This window comes from Pseudorasbora parva, chromosome 6 (assembly GCF_024679245.1).
Source record: "Pseudorasbora parva isolate DD20220531a chromosome 6, ASM2467924v1, whole genome shotgun sequence".
NCBI classification, from domain to species: Eukaryota; Metazoa; Chordata; class Actinopteri; order Cypriniformes; family Gobionidae; genus Pseudorasbora; species Pseudorasbora parva.
The window spans coordinates 25,221,585-25,242,099 of NC_090177.1; the positions used below are offsets into that span (position 1 = coordinate 25,221,585).

The 20,515-nt window shown below is 39.1% G+C and overlaps 1 protein-coding gene across 4 annotated transcripts in view; it reads right to left on the reverse strand.

The window, feature by feature from the left end:
* Positions 1-20,515, reverse strand: part of flna (filamin A, alpha (actin binding protein 280)) — a 39,154-nt gene that overhangs the window by 9,932 nt on the left and 8,707 nt on the right. For 2 of the 4 annotated variants that reach the window (XM_067446436.1, XM_067446434.1), the window contains exons 3-29: positions 12,315-12,566; positions 11,963-12,060; positions 11,236-11,383; positions 10,922-11,118; positions 10,660-10,822; positions 10,119-10,319; positions 8,828-8,965; positions 8,585-8,711; positions 8,281-8,417; positions 7,975-8,171; positions 7,755-7,868; positions 7,527-7,670; positions 6,843-6,966; positions 6,584-6,744; positions 6,416-6,506; positions 6,028-6,197; positions 5,807-5,924; positions 5,443-5,705; positions 4,907-5,225; positions 4,649-4,822; positions 4,148-4,310; positions 3,858-4,018; positions 3,051-3,218; positions 2,837-2,960; positions 2,120-2,276; positions 1,836-2,025; positions 510-533 (exon numbers count right to left, since the gene is read on the reverse strand). In XM_067446436.1, coding sequence (XP_067302537.1) covers positions 510-533; positions 1,836-2,025; positions 2,120-2,276; positions 2,837-2,960; positions 3,051-3,218; positions 3,858-4,018; positions 4,148-4,310; positions 4,649-4,822; positions 4,907-5,225; positions 5,443-5,705; positions 5,807-5,924; positions 6,028-6,197; positions 6,416-6,506; positions 6,584-6,744; positions 6,843-6,966; positions 7,527-7,670; positions 7,755-7,868; positions 7,975-8,171; positions 8,281-8,417; positions 8,585-8,711; positions 8,828-8,965; positions 10,119-10,319; positions 10,660-10,822; positions 10,922-11,118; positions 11,236-11,383; positions 11,963-12,060; positions 12,315-12,566 — 4,323 coding nt within the window. The remainder of the gene's footprint in view (positions 1-509; positions 534-1,835; positions 2,026-2,119; positions 2,277-2,836; positions 2,961-3,050; positions 3,219-3,857; positions 4,019-4,147; positions 4,311-4,648; positions 4,823-4,906; positions 5,226-5,442; positions 5,706-5,806; positions 5,925-6,027; positions 6,198-6,415; positions 6,507-6,583; positions 6,745-6,842; positions 6,967-7,526; positions 7,671-7,754; positions 7,869-7,974; positions 8,172-8,280; positions 8,418-8,584; positions 8,712-8,827; positions 8,966-10,118; positions 10,320-10,659; positions 10,823-10,921; positions 11,119-11,235; positions 11,384-11,962; positions 12,061-12,314; positions 12,567-20,515) is intronic. The other 2 variants (XM_067446437.1, XM_067446435.1) reach the window with 1 other exon arrangement.

Sequence of the window (20,515 nt, forward strand, 5' to 3'; positions counted from 1 at the left end):
AATTTTTTTTGAAAATATCAGTCATAATTACAGCAGGTATACATAAAACATTTTAGTCTTTGAATGGTTTGTTGGACAAAATGGAGGCTTTTAAATCAAAAAGGTTGAGAATCACTGATCTAGACATCTTTCTCCTCTGTGCCCAAAAGATGGATCCACTACCCTGTTTCTGTTGCCTCAATTTCCAGGGTCCTACTGTCCATTTAACAATGCAACCAGTAAAAAGCTGAGCTGAGAGTATATGTACATTCATCATCATACAGGCATATTAAAGATCTGATACAGTAAGTTAGTGATTAGTCACCTGCAGTCGACAACTAATTCACTCTTGTTATACAAGTCAAAGTCACTTTGAAGTAGCATTAGATGCAAGATAATCTAAATGTGGACTACGTCTTTACTAAAGTAGTGGATAGGACGGCAAAATATAAGCCCTTTAGTATCATATACAATGCAATTTTGCATGCAGATCCAAACTATAAGACTAGAGCATTATTCAAAGCGCTTACCCAAACCGTGACCTCCAATTGAGACTGAGACCGTGAAGCAGAGCAAGAAAAAGTGAAAGTAACAATCAGGGCAAAATACAACAAAATGTGTGCAAGAAATAAAACAAAAGTGGGGAATGAAGTGATGGGAATGTGAGCAGCACTGCACAGGAGGTGTGTGTCTGGGTGGGGGATGAAGATGTGAGAAGTAAAAAGAAACCTTACACACTTTATACAAAAAAATATATATATATATACAAAAATGATCTTGTGAAAACGATCTTGTGAAAACCGGCCTGAACATTAAGTTTTACATGAGACAAAAAAGGCTCAAAAGCAAAAGAAACATTTAGTTTCCAGTGGCTCCCAAACCACAGGATTATTCTGATCCTTCCATTCAGTGTGTATACTGGCAGACACAAGAAATGGGTAAATAAAGAGGCACATTGCCCTTTTTTTGTAATATGCATAACAAGCAGTTTGCTCACTTTATAGTGAAAATATGGAGGCGTTTTTGATCTATATATATAAGGGCTGCATGCGGAAAAAACAATATTGTAGTATTTTTTGTTTTTGTGCAATACATATTACGATATGAAAAAAACAAAAACAGAAATTGTCACCAGATTTTTTTAAACAACTATAGTTGGAAAAAATTATTTGTTCTAGTGTGATTTTGTTGGCGAGCGTATTCTGCATAGTAAATGAAAATGTTAAAAAGCTGAAACATTTGATCGTGAACTATACTTTCATGGTTGAACTATTTTTTTGGGGGGATACCTTTAAAACCTTGGGTGTTATAGCAAAACACCCATAAAGCAAACAGCTTAAAAATAATCATGTTTTGGCCTCTTAGATCAAATTTCAACTGCATGCGACCCATTCAATATGATATAATAAATAAAATCATGTTTTAAATTAAAAAACCCCAACATGTATTGCAAAAGTGCAATTAAAACAGAAACAGTGTAACTTTAAAACAACTAATATTTACAATCTTAGTTTCCTTATTTTAAGTGTTAAACCATTGTGCTTTTACCGGTAGCACATTATTTGCAAACTACCAGAGTGAAGCATGGTTCAGCTCATGATGGTTCAGATTCAGCTACGTTTCATATTTAATCAAATCATGAAGGCTATGGTTATAATTCTCACATTAAGCCATACCGCAAATGGATTTTATTCCGATATACTGTGCAGCCCTACTATATTATGTACATATTTAGAGATCTGATAGCTCAATAGTTTTTTCTGAAATAAATAGAAATGGGTCTACATGGTACATACAATCAGTAAATGTACAGACTGGTAAATTATGTTGGCTAATACGACCTGAGCATAACATACCTGTGACTGTGCATTTGCTGGCATCTCCTGTGGGCAGGGCTCTGATACGATATGGGGAGTATGGGATCTCATCACCACCATACTTGATGAGAATGGTATAACGGCCGGTCATGTCAGGCACATAGGACACAAGGTATGTCCCATCCTGATTATCACGAATGTTAGCCTTCTTTAGCTTCCCTTCAGGGTCCTAAAATAAGCATTAAGAACCAAACAATACATAAAAGGTTGTAAGAGTCAGTAGCTACTTTATGGCTATAAAGGGAAGCAAAGCATCAGCTCACAGTGATCTGGACAGCCAAGAGTCCCTCTCCTGCATCTTTGGCATCAATAGTGAACTCCACGGGCAGACTGGCAGGCACACCAGTGGTATTCAGACCAGGACCACTGGCACGGACCTTACTAGCGTCATGAGTGGGCAGAACCTTTACCTTATAAGGACTGAATAAAGAGACCAAAAGCAGTGTGAGAGAGGGGAAATAAAAAAACCAAGGAAGGACAGAAACCAAGGGAATTTAAAAATGCACCAGGCCTGATATAATATCAGTAGTCGATGCCAATTCCAACACTACAGCAAGAACTAATCTGCTATTGAATGTTACTTTATGCTGTAACGTATTAACAAACAACAACAAAAAAACACCTTTAATGTATTCCTCTAATTAACAATACTCACTTTTAGTGCTGTAGCAAGTGTGATAGTTACATTTAAGAGATGACTCCTTACTTTTTGTACCAGTAATTTATTTGTAAAACAATGACACTTTGCATAGGTATTTGTATTGTAAAATCCAGGTTGACAGATAATAGATTAAAAAAAAATTAAACTGACATAAGATGTTTAAGATCCATTTTTAAAACTCATTTTGATTCTACTGACATTTACTTTTCAAGAGTGTCCTAAATAGAAACAGAATAAACCGCATGACTGAACATAATGTGGCCTAAAGTTTACAGACATGTAAAATGTTGGTGGTGACAGATCTGAAGTTGCAGTTTACCTGTGTGGGATCTCCTCATCAGCATAAAGGACGTTAATTGAATACGGCCCCTCCCTGGTGGGTACGTAGCTGACAGTGTGAGTCCGGTCACCATTATCTACCACCTCAACAGGCTCCACGACTCCTTCATAATAAACAGTAATCTTCAATCTTCCAATTCAATAGAGGGGGAAAAACATCCAAACAAACAAGATGACTCAAGTCATTCTCTCACCTTTAGGTCCCTGCACTCTGACCTGCAAAGGAGCCACTCCAGCCTTGCTTGCATCCACAGAAAAGACCTGTGGGATATTGGCACGTACGTTGTTTCCAAGCCCCTGACCTTGGCATTTTACTTTAGTTGCATCAACAGTATCATGGACAGGTACAGAGAAAGGGCTTCCTGTTTGGGGGAGGGAGGATAAGATTAAAAAAATTATAATAAATTAAAAAAATACATAAAACCTATAAATATCAGGGATGTAATGAATCGGAGCTGCAATAGAAATGCATTGCTCCATACAAAATACCCGTCTCAGCAAGTATTCTCAAACACAATTGTTATATCTTAAGTTAATGTAAACAGTTGAGAAAAAATAGGATTATCATTATATTATGCATTAGGACAGACCAGCTGCAGTCTGGAAAAAAACAGCTTTAACTCAAATAAATACGGATATGTAGTGTTTACTGTGTAAATTAAATGGTGTTATTTGGAAATCACCGTACATTTCTATACCTAAAGACTACTGTAAGACTTTTAATACTTGCAACTTTGTTATATTGTATTTCTCTATGCTTTTAATTTGTGTATTTGTTCTTACTGACTGACTGCCTTTATTAATGTTTGATACCACAGCAACAACTTCTAGCCTAACGAATACAAATCAAAGTAAGTAAAGTACACTTTAACTAATAAATGTAAAGAAAAAGTTATATTTTGCCTATCCGATCCATAACTCGAATCATAATACGAGTTGTGATCATTGCAACACTATTAAATAACTAAAACACTAACACATGAAAAAAAAAAAAAACTGACCAGTGATTGGTTGACCTCCATAGGTGACATTGAGGTTGTATGTGCCTGGCTCATATGGGATGTATTCAACACAACAGCTGCCATCTTTGTTATCAGTGCAGGACATTTTGGCCTCAGAAGGTCCCTCCATAGCCAGCCCCAAACCACCTGTACCAGCACCACTGCACAAGTAACAGACAAGGCATGAGGCAGAGAACCTTTGAACCTTCAAATGACTGACACCGTGATTGACTGATCAAGGAAACAGCAGCTAAAAGTCAAACAAAAAGCAGAGTGAAAAATCTACCTACCGGGTCTCAACTGTGAACTTGTTGGGTTTGTTGGTAATGCCAGACTGAAGTCCTGGGCCATGTACACGCACGCGTGCCGGGTCACAACCCTCAGTCACCGGCACACGGAACGGGCTCTTGGGAACCGGGCTGTTATCGTAAGTGACCTCAACATTGTGTGTGCCTATTAATATACACCACAGAAGATTAGCATAAATACATTCTATAATATACTACATTTTTACAGATTTTAAAAGTTGTGCACTGCATATCCTTGTAAAACAGATATGATGAATATGATACAATATATTAAAATGATTTAAAAATAACTAAAATTAATGATTTTAAAAGCTACAAATAATTTCAAAGCATCACATTACAATTTAAAATAGGAAATAAAGGCAAATAATTTTGACATTTGCTAAAGATTCCATTTAAGTGGCATTACATTAGTGCAATTAAAGTTAGTGGAGCATTAGATGCCCAAGATAACAAAAAGAAGAAATGAAAACCGAGACTCACCCTCCTCATAGGGTGTGTACTCCACTTGGTAAGTGCCGTCTCCCAGGTCTCTGATCAGAGCTTCAGTGCGGTTGCCTGATGGGTTATTGATACATGTCTTGATATGATTGCCACCCGTTTTGGTGAGAGCACGAGCATCCACAGTAAAATCAGTAGTGGCCTCCCGGAAAACACCTACAAATTCACAAATTGAACAAAGTGAACAAATGAGCAAAGACAAGGAATTCCTGTCTTCTAAACCTGGGAAGACCACACTACCTTTGCCCTCCACTCCGGGTCCAAATACTTTTACTCCACCAGTTTCCACAGCAGGCTCCACGTTGAGTCTGGCTGGGAAGTTTGGCACATCCTGATCACCGTAGCGAATGGTGAGGGTATAAGCTCCAGGGTACAGAGGGATATAAGTGATGGTGTAAGTTCCATCCCCATTGTCTTGAATATGGACTTCAGCCTCTGTGCCATTGTCCGAGATGATCTCTATAGTCAGCTCAGCAGGACCCGCATTAGTGCAATCGACCACAAACTTTCCTGGCTCGCCAACCTTAGCTCTCTCCAGACCTGGCCCAGAACATCTCACCTACACATGAGATGTTGGGATATGCATAAAAGCGTGCACTAAAGCCAATAAGGGCCTCAGATGCCAAAACCACTCACTGAGAAGTTGTGCAACATTAAGCAAATTACAGTGTGAAGAATAAACAACCCACAAGAGATTTCCTGATTCCTTTATCATCTTGTTAAACCAGCAATAATATTTAATTCCTAGGTTGAGCAACATTTCCAAACTGCCTCACCTTAGATGGATCAGAGGGTGCAATGGCTTCCACAGGGAATGGACTGCCAGGGATGGGGGCACCATCATATGTCAGTTCAACCTCATAGGGTCCCTTATCTCTGGGGATAAAACGAACCTGGCTGGTTTCTGGGCTCAGGCCTGGTTCAACTTTACAGGGCACTGATTTGCCAGATGGGCCTGTAACCTTTGCGCCAACCTTGCCCTGACCACCTGCTCCTTTAGACTTGACGGTGACATCTTGATCCTTTCCAACAGCCATTGCTGGAGAAAGAAAGAAAAAGAGCAGATAATTCGATTTTTAAATTGGTGTTCATAATTATAGATGAATTGGTCACAAGCTAGACAAGTAAGTGATAACTTACTATCACCAAGACCAGCCACTTTAACTTTACTGAGGTCCAGAGATGGGGCAACTGCTACAGCAAATGGGCTCTTGGGAATGGGATCACCACCATAGGTGACATTCAAACCCATATTGCCCTAAAATTAAAGAAAATTATCACTTAGATTCCACCAGTACTCAAAAGATAAAGTATATTTAGAAAACTGCAATTCCATTTATAAATGGCTAACATGTGCCTACCTGTTGGACTGGGGTGTATTTAACAGTGTGGGTACCATCATGATTGTTGATGATGTCAAAGTCACGGACTGCCTCTCCCTTGTTGGGTCCAGTAAACTGAGCATCAAGTTTAGCTTTGCCTGCAGCCTTTGTGTTCACAGTGAAGTGAGTGGGTTTGTTCAACTCCACACCTTAAAGAGAAATAAGAGCTATTTTTTGCTCACTATTACAGAGATTTACCTTTAATCTAAAAACAAAACTGGGGGGCAAACATATTTTAGTTTATTTTTTATTTTATTATATTATATATAAATGTAAACAATAATACTTATTTTACTTGTTCAAAAAACAAATTACAAGCATGATGGCTGACAGAGATGCCCATGTTAGTATTTGCCATTTATCTCACCAGTGCGGCTGAGTCCAGGGCCCTCTGCTTTAACTTTGCTGGCATCATGAGAGGGATCGACCTTAATTCTGATGGGAGTCATGGGAATGGTCTGGAAAACAAAACTCATTTTAATAAAAGAAACCCCCACTAGACCACTTTACCACATACACATGCTACTTCTCTTACCTGTTCAGCAAACAGCACCATGATTGTGTAGCTGCCTGCACCAGGGGGAGTGTATTTGACAGTGAACGTGTCATTGTCATTTCTAATGATGTCAAAATCGATGTCAGCCTCAGCAGGTCCCACCACACCTGGAGCACATTTGATGCCTATGCTGATGTCACCTAGAAAGACAGACCAAAAAAATCTGTTAGGCTCATTTGTCCATAAAAAGACATGAGGATATTAGTTCACATCATTCTTTTACAGTTGAAGCGCTTACCCTGTCCAGCCTCAGAGCAATCCACAGTGAAGTATGTGGGTTCAAATGCCTTCAGGCCTGTCTTGGCCACTCCAGGTCCTGATACTCTAACCTTATTGGGATGGCACCCTGCCCCAATATTCATCTACACAACAAATGCAGTAAAAACACATTGACCCAGTTTCACAGACAAGGCTTAGATTAAGCCAGGATTAGGACATAAAAAAACATTACTGTGTTCATCTTGAGACAAAACAATGGCATATACATTTTAATATATGTCAATACAAGTTGTTTTCAGTTACAACAGCCCAAACTTGTTTTTTAGTATGAGACTAGGCATAAGCCTTGTCTATGAAAATGAAGTATTAAATAATGCGTTAAGTAACAAACCGCAATGGTAACACTTGACTGACACACACACACACAGTTAATGCACCTTATAATGCATTGAATGATGTCAAATAATTGGAACCACATCAATACATTATCATGCCTATTGTCATACCTTGAGAAATAGAATTCATTAAAATACAATAAACAAATTAAGGAATTAACAAACATTATAATGCATATAGTATTATGAAAATACATAAAGTAAATACAGCATACATTATTAATACCTATATAATACATAAAGACTTCAAGTAAAGTGCTAGCACAGTAATTCTAAAAGATCTTAACCATATCTGAATTATTACCCACCCTGAATGGACTCTCTGGGATGTTGACTCCGCCCCACGACACCATCACAGTGTGCTTGAGAGGTTTGCGAGGGGTGTAGCTGCAGGTGTATGTTCCATTGCCATTGTCCTTCACTTGCACATCCACTGGGTTTCCATCACGGTCCTGAGAGGGAAAGAGCTTGTTAGTGCTTAGATTTAGAAGAGCTGTAGGTCAGTATTTGGTGAAAAAAAAAAGGAAGATCCACACCTGAGCTTGAATCTTTAGAGGAGCTTTGCCACCTAGTTTGGCATCCACAGTGAACTCGGCTGGCTTGCCAACTGATAGGCCAGAGCTCTGCAGACCTGGACCATAAGCTTTCACCTGATTTTCAGACGAGTCACACCAATAGTTTAAATCTGTACAATATATATGAATACCAACTGCTCATATTAGCCTCAAACCTCTAAAAGGAAGCCAGATTCAATACCTTGTCAGGATAAAAATCTTTTCCTGGACCAGGAACAATTTCAGCCATGAAAGGGCTAAGCTGGATGTCCTCATTCTTACAGAGCACATGAACAGCATATTCGCCGGGTTCTGTGGGCCAGTACCTCACGTCACAGGAGCCATCTCCTTTATCATCACATTCGATCTTAGCCGGGGATGGGCCCTCCACTGAGAAACCTGAATGGAGAATTCCCAAAGTTTAAATTGTCATTCTGAATTTGCAATTCAAAAATTCTACTTATGGTCAAACAGGCAGATAAAAGTAGACCAAGCTAGTGAAATGTACCCAAAGTTCCCACGTCATCCCCGACAGCTTCCACCACAAAGTCAGCAGATTTGCCTACAACACCACTCTCTAGACCTGGACCCCATGCCCTCACTGGCTGTGGTCCCGCTTCAGATCCAATCTTCACCTCAAATGGGCTGGATGAGGGATAGGAGACATTAAGTTTAATCACCTCTAGTTTAAACGGCAAATCATGGCACTAGCAACACCAAGATTATGGGTTAAAGAACATGGACTGATATGTGAGGTATTTTGCATGGGATAAAAGCGTTTGACCAATGTATAAATCCAAATGTGTTCGAACCTGCGTGGGATGTGTTGTCCACCCCATGTGATTGTGATGGTGTAATTCCCAGGTGTGCTGGGGTAATACTCAAAGCTGTAAACGCCATCTCCCAGATCCTTCTTCTTACAGGGCTCCTCAAGACCCTCTGTGTAATAAATACTATAGTTGAGTGACTATCATAAAACATCTAGTACTATAGCACAAGTTAAAACAGAGGGCTCTGGCAGTGTGAATGTGAATAGGAGTGTGGCGTCCACTCACTGGGCCCTTTGATGGTGACTTTCAGTTCTCCAGTACCAGCTCCTTTGGTGTAAACCTTAAACTCAGCAGTCTCCTTGATTCTCAAGCCTTTAGGCTGCAGACCACGGCCCTTGGCTTTACACAGGCTTGGATTACAGGCTGGTTAGAAAAGACAATCAAGTTAGTATAAATTGTAGATAATGGTGTACCCTTCCATTCATAAAAAAGAAAAAGTAATTTGTTCAATATATTAAGCTCCAAAAAAAATAAAACCAGTAATTATGAGAGTCTAAAATAAAAAGTCACACTGTTTGAAATAAAGTTGTAACTTAAATATCACAATTATGATACTTTTTTTAAGGGGTTACAGCTTCATGTCAGCATTAACCAACATACTAACTGAGCAAAGTTTTGTATGTTCTAGGTATCAAAAATACTGTTAAGCTTTTTTTTAACCAATTCAATTATTTTGTTCTATGATATCAAAATCTGTTGATAGAGCAACACTTCTATTGAAATAGATTTAAATTGATTCTTTAAAAAGGAAGGAAAACACTGAGCATGTTAGAGGAGAGATATTGGGCCATGCTCATGGAGTAAATTCTTATCTTTTTCTGTCTTGATCCAAAGGAAGTGTTTGTGGGAAGAATGACTGCTGAATACTGGTGGAAAAACTGTCTGATAATAAAATGCTATTTTTAATGTTCCATTTGACTAGTGCACCACACACTACTGAGTCACAGGAATTTTGCTTCATGTCCAACACCATGGATAACATGGTCTATGCATCTCCTGAGAAACAAACATCTATAAGCACTTATATGGACTGTTAAACATTGACATCAAAATGATGTAATTTCACTGGAACTATAACTGTAAAGGATTTGTTGCCTTAAGTGAGGGGCAACTGAACAAGAAAACAAAAGGACATTGACAAAAGCAGCAAGTCAAGTACCCAAGACATATCCAAGGAAACAGGAAATGACATCAAAAGCCAAAAGGAGGCCGATCCAAAGAGAGAAGGAAAGATACCAGTGGATGTAGACAGCACCCATCCTTCAAAAGGAGAGACACAATTTCCAGTGAAGAAAAACAGAGGAAAAAACAGCAAGAAAAGCAGTGCAGACAAAAGAACATGCAGCAAGGACAGATAACCAACCTTAACTCTCATTGTTATATACAGAATATTCAGTAGTAATTGCCTTTCCATGCCCTGTTTTACTGAATCCTGTGTGTATATCCTCTTGACCTACTTCCCTTTCCTGTCTTTCAAATGGAATACATTCATGCTTAGCTCTTCCCTGGAACTTACCCTCTCCCACATGGACAGTATAAGGGCTCTTAGAGATCTGGCCCCCAGCAAAGGTGATATAGATGATGTGCTGGCCCTCCAGAGTAGGCTTGTAGGTGCATCGGTAACTGCTATTGCCCTTGTCCTCAACACTGCACTCAACAGTGTCCTTCTTTCCACTGGGGTCCATAATGACCACCTCCACCTCTCCTATTCCAGCACCTACGAGAGAAGTAATAAGTCTATTTTGCCAAGTACAAGTTATAAATATAAATTAAACAAAAAATTAAAACATGTTTATTTTGCCCTTTTAGTTGGACTACTTTTGTTTAGATTAAATAAAAAACAATATATATTTGCCTGAATGTTACTTCAATTTCAAATAAAGTGCTTAATGTTAATATGCTAATGGTTTATTTTGCATTTGAGAAAGAAAAAAAACTGATTCAATTTGAGTACATTTTATATTTTATGAAAACATTTTATATCATCATCAACCAAGATAAGCCTTTTTTTTTCATCTATACTGTCATACTATGTATGATATACTGTGGGCAAGTACCAGCTGTGTAGACATCAAAATATGTGGTCTTGTTGGCAATGTTGCCTGCAGGCTCAAGTCCTGGGCCCTGGGCAGTGACCTTGCTGGAGTCCCCCTGAGCCATTCCTACATCCACCTCAAATGGACTCTTGGAGATGTGTTGCCCTGCAAACAGCACTGTCACCTAGGAGAACAAACACAGGTCAGTCTATTAAAAGCCAGGCAAGACGGTTTCTTCCCCACATATATTGTGCTTTGTCCCATTCTATTGTCTTTTGGGTACCTTGTGTTGTCCAGTGACTTTTGGTACATAGAATACTGAGTAAGTGCGGTTCTTGTCATTGTTGGCTGTGACTTTAGCCTCCTCGCGGTGGCCAGCTGGGTCTTCCACGTAAACCAATACCTCGCCCTGACCAGCGCTGATGGTCTCAACAGTGAACACAGCCTTCTTCATCACAACATTACCTGTGGGCTCAATACCTGCATGGCAGAGAACAATACCCATGATTCTTATCTTAACCAAGAACTGACACTCAATTTATAGCAAACATCACTTTACTTATTGCAGTTTTGTTTGCTTTGGTTTTTAGTTATTACCTGGTCCGTATGCACGGGCTTTTTTAGGGTTGAGTTTGGGCCGCAGGGGGGCACCAGGCTTGAGTTTGGCTTTGGGGAACTGGGACAGATAAGTCATAACAGAGTGCTCGTCCACATTAGGATCAACAATTTCTTCTGGAGTGATCACCTGGTGAAGAAACAAGGCATGTTATTTGTAAATTTATAAAAAGGTATGTTCATTGTAAAACAAGGACATTTTTCTTTAAAATATTAATTGTGCAATATGGTTCATTGTGCAAGCCCACATGGCAGCAGGAAATGTATTTTGAGCAGCAAAAGACACAAGAAGAAAAGTCTGTATGATAGTAACTTCTACCCTGAGGACGGAAACCTATCTAACCACATGCATAACCGATGGCACGCAATGTGCCAGGCTTGACACGCATTGTAGCAAAAAACTTTTTGGGTCATTTCAGGACATCAGTAGAGAAATAGTGATTTGACTCAGTTCCTTATGCATCTAAGTAAAAGTAAAAAGAGTAAAAGAGTCCTAAAATCATAAGCACTACTGTAATAATAGGCGAGATTACATACTGCAACTCATTATGACCAAGGTAAAAAAAAACGGCATGTGGCGTGAGTGAATGATTTTTCTGTTTGCTTCCTTGTCAATCCAAGTCATGATGAAACTACAAAATCTATGGTTGCACTGAATTTGAAACACCAGGTAGGGGTGGCAAGAGATGACTGAACTAAAATAAAGTACCTGAGGAACACCAAGCCAGTCATCAGCCTGCTGCATGGCCTCCCTGGCATTGTCCACAGGCTTGGTCTGATCCCAGGAATCCCAGTCTGGACAAAGACCTGCAAACCAAAAATAAAAAATAAATAAATAAACCGTATTTGTCCATCACTTTTCCAAGGACTCTGTCGTTATTTATTTTATAAAAACATAATTGTCTTGCTACTTGAGAACATAAATAGTTAATCAAACTCAAATGAGCATCTATTTTTAAGTTGGAGTCATTTCCATGTAACAGTTCAAAACTGATCTGTTTATTAATCAAAACATTCACAAAATCTTGAGATCTTGCATTTTTCCCAGAACCCTCATTCACCTGGAGCACAACTGTCCACCAGCGCGCCAAGGGCTTTCCCTGACTGCCAGTCGCGGCTGAAGTTGGTGATGGGCAGCTCGGGCAGCTTGTTCTGTATCCATCCGAGCAGCCTCTGCTTGGGAGTCTTCTGCTTGCTTTCTTCGGTCTCCTCCTCCTCGTCCCACATGGGCATAGAGATGGAATAGTGCAGGATAAGAGTCCATATCAGACCCAGGATCAGCTTCAGGTTCCCATCCACTATGGCCTTACTATCTGTAACACAGAGACGGAGAGACAGGTTAAACAAAGCCTGCCAAAACACATTGAGTGTAATTGATTTTTAAATCATCTGAGAGCATCTGTAACCTGTATACCTGGAACAAAATATTTTTACAACTCAGCACAAGATGGTGCAATATGTTGCTGCTGACCATCCTAGAAATTGGCACCAAACAATGAAATGTTTGTATATGGACTGCATATTTGAAACATTCAGACTGTGAAACATTCAAAGCTGGCACAACTTCAGATTCAAGAGTGTAGATAATCAGAGGAGACATGTGGATTAAACCATCTACATGGCTGGCACAGACCAATCTGAGGACAACATTTTCAGGACAACATTTTAATTCGAAATCTGAAAGAGCCAGATGAAGACTTTTAGCCTTTTATTATAAAGTTCTGCTATAAAAAGAGTGAAATAAATGTAAACCCATCTCCTCCTCTAGTCACTCCACCCTGTGTCAACATCAAGATCTGAACACAATGATCTACACCCTCATACAACACTTTCACACTTCCCTTTTTGCTTGCCATTTATCTTTAACAAGAGCATACGCCCATCCAAAATGTGGTTATAGGCTTGCACGCGTGTCCCGAGTCACAAAATAAAACTGAAACAATCTATCAAACAGTCTCACTGTATCCTCCAGTGTATTTAGTATTTAAGTTAAGTCTAATCCAAGCTGGGACACAGAGAATCCAGAGATGCTTAAAGATAATGTGGAAAATTGTTCACCAAGAGCGCTCGCATACCCTTAGGGTGGACTAGGGCAGGGCAGGGCAGGGCAGTGCAGTGCAACTTCCTGTTTTAACTGAATCATGCTCCACTGAGGATGCAGTTAACCTTGCAGGGGACAGAATCGGAGGAGAGACTATTTCGATATAACCCAGAAATCAATGCGTGCTACTGGCAGAGCAAAAAAGGAGGGGACCCAAGGCAAGTTATCATGTGATTTAAACAGTTTACCCAGAGCAACACTCTGGAAATCACAATTACATTGTAACAGGACATGTCATCACAGTCATTAAATGCACATCCTCATTTAGTTTTAAACACTTTTTTTAACCTTTGAAACAAATTGATAAGATTCTAGATATTAACACAAGTTAATAGTTTCAACACATTAAAATCAACTTACAGATATCAAAACCCAAAAGATTTATAAATACGGCAACAAATGGATTGATCATTGTTGTTGTTAATTCATTAATGGGCTTTCATTTTAAATTGTTACTGATATTTTTTAAATGAAACTTGAGATTGAATTGAATTTCAATGAAGAGACAACCAAAAAAAAAAAAAAAAAAACGCACCGAGCTCAAATATGGCAAACACTTGGATTACACTGCTCAGATTACAATTCTTAATGATACATTTTATATTTTACTTTTTGAAATGTCAAAGCCGTTTAAGAGAATGGACTTTCACTAGGAGGCATGACATGAGGGAAAGTAGAGTAAAAGACCATTTTAATTTCTGAGGGAACTTTCATTCCCTAACATAAAACCTAACAAAACTAGCAGAGAAAAGCATTGTGACAAAGAGGGAAGAAAGCACTTGATTTGTTCATAAAATAGACTCAAAATGAATGCATTGTATATTGTGAGATCTCGCATAACATTTTATTCCCCTCCTGACCCATTCCAGTTATCCAACAGTGCCTGTTTGGCCATGTAAAATGGTTACATTTTTCTCTAGTTCTGGTCTCCCGGTGCGGTTTACAAAACATGAGTCCTCGGGGTCTGCAGGAATTCATCTTGGCTTCTGGTGAAGGTGCTATTGAACCTTCTCTGATCCCTTTATTCTCAGACCAAACACAGTGGGCATGCGATTTAGCAACAGGGCAATAATATCGAAATTTATGAACCCATAAAAAAAGTGCCATTATTGTTAATGCTGGAAGGGGAAATTTAAACATCACCAAATTCTTCTAGAGTCAGCTCAAATGGAATATCCTTTAGATCACGCTAACTTTGTGACTTAAGCATCTTATTCCTACAAGAGCACTGAATGAAGAAAAAAATCATGAGTGAAATATTAGACGCAAACTCAGCATTACAATAGCGCAGACTTGGCAATCTGATTCACTGTTATTTCTCTGTCTTCATTTCACTGGCAAAACAAAGACAGAATGTAAATCTTCTTAAATGGGAACTTGTTGGTGCTTGTTAAAGGTATTAGAGGCGGACTTAATCAATGCAAGCCAGGGCAGGGTTTACGAAGACATCCTGAAGGATCAATCACAGACAATTAAAATGATCCACAGTTGTTATTTTTTTACGTGAAGCACATTTTTTGGCCTTTAGGGCCTTGGGAGATGATCGGTTTCTGACACCTCAAAATCCTAGCGCTTCATTTATCTGGTCAAGTCAGAGTAAAGGCCTTAAGACTCACTATAATTGGCACAAAATTCATGCCATCTTATCACCTCTCAGCAGCCCTCCCTCACTGACAGAACAGCATGCATCTTTTTGGGGTGCATTTGGAATAGAGTAGGATTATTTGAGTGAGGAGTCTACTAGTCTGTCTTAGTCCTGTATAATTAGGATGATTTAGTCATGATGCCAAAAGCTGATCAGAAGGATTTCTAAGGGTTGGTCACATTGGAATGTGTTCGTTTATAAATAGCTGAATCGCATAAAGGAATTTAAAAGCAACCTTTTAGACATTTCTACACTCGTGGGCTGTGGCACTGAGGTTTTTTCAAAATTCAGTATCTTTTCAGAGTCTTGCCATCTAGATTTTGTGTTCTTTATTTTTCTGTAAACTAGCTGACCACACTAATCGACTAGTTGATTCATGCATGACCATCCTGAACTAGATGTGGGAAGGGGTTTGAGGGGGACACAGCGCCTGGTGACGCACTGTACAAAATGGCAAACATATGAAACATGACAGGAATCTGTGTTGCTGCAGCATTTCCACCACACACTGCAGGAAACATACACACAGCACACTCATTCCTTTTAAGGACATGTGTTCACAGCTCTCCATCAAATTCCCAAAACATGAATCTCATGTCCGAGAGAGAATGCTGGCAGTGAGTAAGAGAAGATAAATCAAAGGAGACAGAGATAGACGATGGAAAGAAGAGAGGGACAGTCAGAGACAATAATATATATACAAAAGAGATAGCCTGTGTACAAAATGGCAGGAAGCGGCATTCCTGTCCAGTCACTCGATGACTAAATAAAATGTTTTCTGCATGAAGGCATCATGACGTCATGTCTGATGATTTAAACCAAACCCAAGTGAGATTTGGGACAAAGCAAATTGGCAAAGTGTCCATAATGCATAATGCTTATTTCTCAAGGCAAGATAAATGCATTAACATTAACTACCAATACGCAATATCTTTGTTATAGCATTTTACATATATAGCATTTTTATTATTTTTTTATAGTTGAATTCCAACCAATCATTTTTAGTTTATGTAAACAAAAACTTTTATTTTATTTTTAAATCAATATATCTACTACCATTTATTAAGCGTCAAAGGATTGTGGGATAGAGGGAATTGTATGACGCTGATCAGATGTTACGCAAACACTGGATTCAAATGTGAATTTGTTACCTACATGCCAGCAAAGCCTTCGGACACAACCATGGGCTTAGACAGGGAGGGCCTGAGACAGGGCTAGTGAGTTGTGTCCTTCCTGTTTGATCCATGTTGGAGTGCTGAATCATCATAGTGGATCAGAGCAGAAATTCATTCCCATGAATCACCCTCTGTCCGGACCTGCCAAATAACCTCAGCTGCTCTGACATCAGCCCTAATCCTTGACCTGACCCATCACCGGACAACATAAAACATTGCAGATGTCTGAAGACTGGAGGAGTGTTTGCACAGAGATACATTTCATTGGAAAAGTCACATATTTCAGTTCGATAATTAACCTAATATTTTTTCATTCACAAACTTGAGATCATTTTCCAGCAGTGGGGGTTTCATGTTTGCACATAGCTGTAGAGGAGGATTGAGGAAATTGCACACATTCCAAAAAGGTCTTATCATCGTGGTCAGGACGTCTCATACACAAACGCAATCAGAAACACAGAAAACTCAACACAAATGACCCCCCGCCCCTTTCTTTCCTCTTAGTCTAATAAGGCATATCATCTTGTGTTCCACAGAGGAATGACATTTTCAAAAATGTCTGAAGTTTTCACTGGACCTCAATGACATTCATTAAATGGACCACACAGTTGTGTGGAATCCATCGCGTCACCGAAGAAATAAAGTCAAAACAAGTTTGGTACTACATAATGGAATTGTTTTTTGAACTCTCAATAAATGAAGTAACAACAGATAGTTACTGATGCCATGTCTGACAAGCCATGGCGCTCTCATGCCCCACGTCTTCAGCAAAGAGGATACTGAAAACACACTGACAGACAGGACAGAGCAGGTTACTTTTTCAGTCTCAACTCTCAAATTGTAATTGTGTCTCACCAAGTAATTTAAATAAATACCGTTTTGTGGCTCTTTAATGTGTGTGACAGATCGCAATAGTGCCTCAGTTAAAGCTGCTTGTGAACTGATCATCTCTTCCTTCTAGTTCATTTAAAGTATTTACTAAATTTGCATAAACTATGGAAAGACATCAGTACACACCGTTTTTCAAATTCAAGTCAATCAACGTTAATCTATCAACTCTCAGACAAAATGGCGGATTATGATCGTTTAGATCACCTGACAATCAAACTCTTGGCGAAGGGTGAGTTGGTCAATTGGATGGAGATGGATCTGAATGAGAGCTTGCAGTTGATTGTAAAAAATAAGGGACCAGGTTTAAATGGAATAAATGATTGGAGAAGTCCAGTACATGTCAGCAAAGAGAAGTCTGATGCGTCACCAGAAGATCAATTTACAACATTGTTTAAAAATATTGGAGAAACATGAATGGGGCATTTATATAGTGCTCTACTATGTACTACTTTACACTCAAAGAAAGCACTTAATTATTTAACAATTTCGGAGTCTCTCTCCAACCACACTACAACAGCGTCTGTGTTCACCACACACTAGCCATAGGTATTAGGTGGGGAAGAGATATCGATTGAGCCAATTCAGTTGATGGGGATTATTAGGAGGCTATGATTGCAAATGAATCAGTCGCAAGATATTGCTGAATTTCCACCTCAGGACAACTTTAATAAAAGGTTATTTTAGCTTTTTGTAAACTATGGGAACCAGGTGCCCTGAAATATAACATTTGATCAGATTAAATGTTTTTCAGTTTAACACCAGGACAAAATTCCCACATGGGATGCTTGTCATGACACTAGCGATAGTTAGCATGTTTCTTTATCTAATAGCTGCAGTTTGAAGAACCTAAAAAATAAAAATAAAAAAAGGCAAAAAAACAACGGTAGTGCTAAAGGTCTTAATGAGAGCCATGTGAAATAGCGAATTCTGATCGTTCCAGCTTTTGTTTTCAAAATAGAGCACATCCAATACATGATTTTAGTAGCATGAACTCCGTAAGAAAACTTCCTTTTCTTTTACTTTCTATGACTTCCAAATGTCCCTCCCTTCTTTCCTCCCTCCTTCTCTCTCTCTGGAAATGTTCCCCTTGGTTTTTTAGCCTTAAAAGGGCAGAAGCAAACTTGATCCTGGCAGGCCACCCATTCTTTTGCACAGGGGTTTCTGATTACAGCGGGGAAAGGGAGGGAGTAGGAGGAGGCAAGGAAAGAAAGAGAATGAGTGAGGGAGGGAAAACTGACTAGAACAGAAAACTGCTGCAGTAGTGCTTTTGTAAAACCCCATATTGACAGAGCTGGATTGTCATTTGGCTTGGATGTTTAGTGTCTGGACGGAACCCAGTTCCATCAACTTCACCCCAAACAAGAGGCCAGGAGAGTATGTGTCCATATTAAACATACTATTTTCCTTACATCAAAGCTCAGAGTGCGTTTTGTGTCACAATCCATATATCACGTAGGCATACAAGCCCAGTCAACATTTTAACAAGATTGCAAAAGATCTAGCCACGTTCAGTTACATTTCCGTTCATCAGCAGTTCTGCCAGTGTGACTGTGCACATAAATGTCTGCCTTGAAATAAGGGTGGAGATGAATGCCTTGGGATAATCTGATAAGTGCCACTTGTGCTGGATTCTTTTCCCAAAGCCACCATGGATGAATCACCCCTGCCATCCCCATTAGACAATCCTTACAAGGAGTTTTACATCAGCATGCATAAAATTAATGTGTGATGAATTCTTCTATGGGTTGCCGGATCAAGGAAGTGCCATGCAATTATATCCATTAAGAAAACCCCCACCACCACTCCACCCTTCCTCGATCCACTTCTCTCATTTGCCATCCATCCCCCTCTGATCCACTTCCCTTCTCCCAAACTGAAAAAATCATATCAATCTAAAAATATTGCAAAAAAAAAACATCCAATTTTTTTTGCATTAGCTTATAAACTCCAGCCAAGTCCAATTGATATAATTTCCAAAAGGAGGGGGAAAACCAAATTGCAGCAATCTCAGCTCAACATAGAAAGAGATTAACCCTTTCATCAGTTTCCTAGCCACAGTCTATTCGACTCATCTTGATTCATCACCTCCTCTCTTGGTTGCATACCTATTTGTCTGTTTCGGTTTGTTGTCACGAGGCTTTTTGGGGTGTGCGCATGGCAGATGTCTTCATGTGGTTTCCATGTAACTGTTTTTTTTAGCAGGGTGGCAATGGCCCTAAAAAACCTCTGAAGGGTTTTTCAGTAAAGTGGAACTCAACATCTGAGTCACTCAAGTGCAAAATCACCTTCTTTGTTTATGCAGAAATTTGGAGATTCAAGTATGACCAATTAAAGGAGCACAGAAGAAAAACAAAATGGTAAAACCATACTGAGGTTGGGTTGCGAGACTTGCCATTGGGTGCTTTCCAGTGTGGTGAAGGGTGTGATGGTACACAATCACGCACACTTACACATACCACTAATTCGTTGGTGCAGGCATGCAAATTAGCACCCTATTTAATTTTGGTTTATGTCAACTTAACAGATATATAAAGCAAATGCAACCACATTCCGTTCTATTCAGGAGCACTAAATCATAGCAGTTCAGGCTCCATTAATAAATGTGCCTATTAGTGTGATTTGAAGTACAATGCCTAGTAAAGAACAACCCATAATCCTGACAGAGATCCACCATTGGACCACCAAGCAGACACTATAACTATGGAATTAATGCCAAAGAGCTCAGCAGCAAACTCCCGTTCCCATGAAGCATTGCACATGACGTAACTGGGTCAGACTTCCTACTAGATATTTTCCATTGAACCTCAAATATAGGATATTTTATACTTAATGACAGTAGAGGAACAGCTTGATACAATTTTGTTGTTTTTGATTACAAAATATACAATGCTTCATGGGATTGTAGTTACATATAAAAATAATTTTCAGATACTTTGTGCTTCAAATCAATGTTGCGATTCAGCAACAAAAAAATGGTTTTGGTTCATATGTTGGAACGGTTTCCTTTTTTAAATTGCCATAAAGAAAATAAATGGGAAAAATACTTCAAAAATACTACTGCAACCAAAGCAGTTGACAAAGAGCACCACTGCTGCGCTCCATGCCCCAGTACTGTCTGTTTCCAAAATTAACAGGAAATCCTGGCATTGCCAATAAAGCACAAGAACATCAGGAGGCCTCTCATACCTCTCCATTTAACTATATTACCCTTTTTAGAATAAAATACCTGAAAAAAGGATAATTTTTGAAAAACATATTACACATAAAAACCATTAAAAAGTTAAATGCATCCAAATCATTTTACAGTGAGAATTTCAACATTTAAATGCGATAAACAGAAACATGGGCAGCAAACTAACAGCATAAACACAAGATAAGTTCAAGTGGTTATAGCAAAATCAATACACTGGAATATTGTGCTCCATCTCCATTTAAGCTCACTGCATTTCT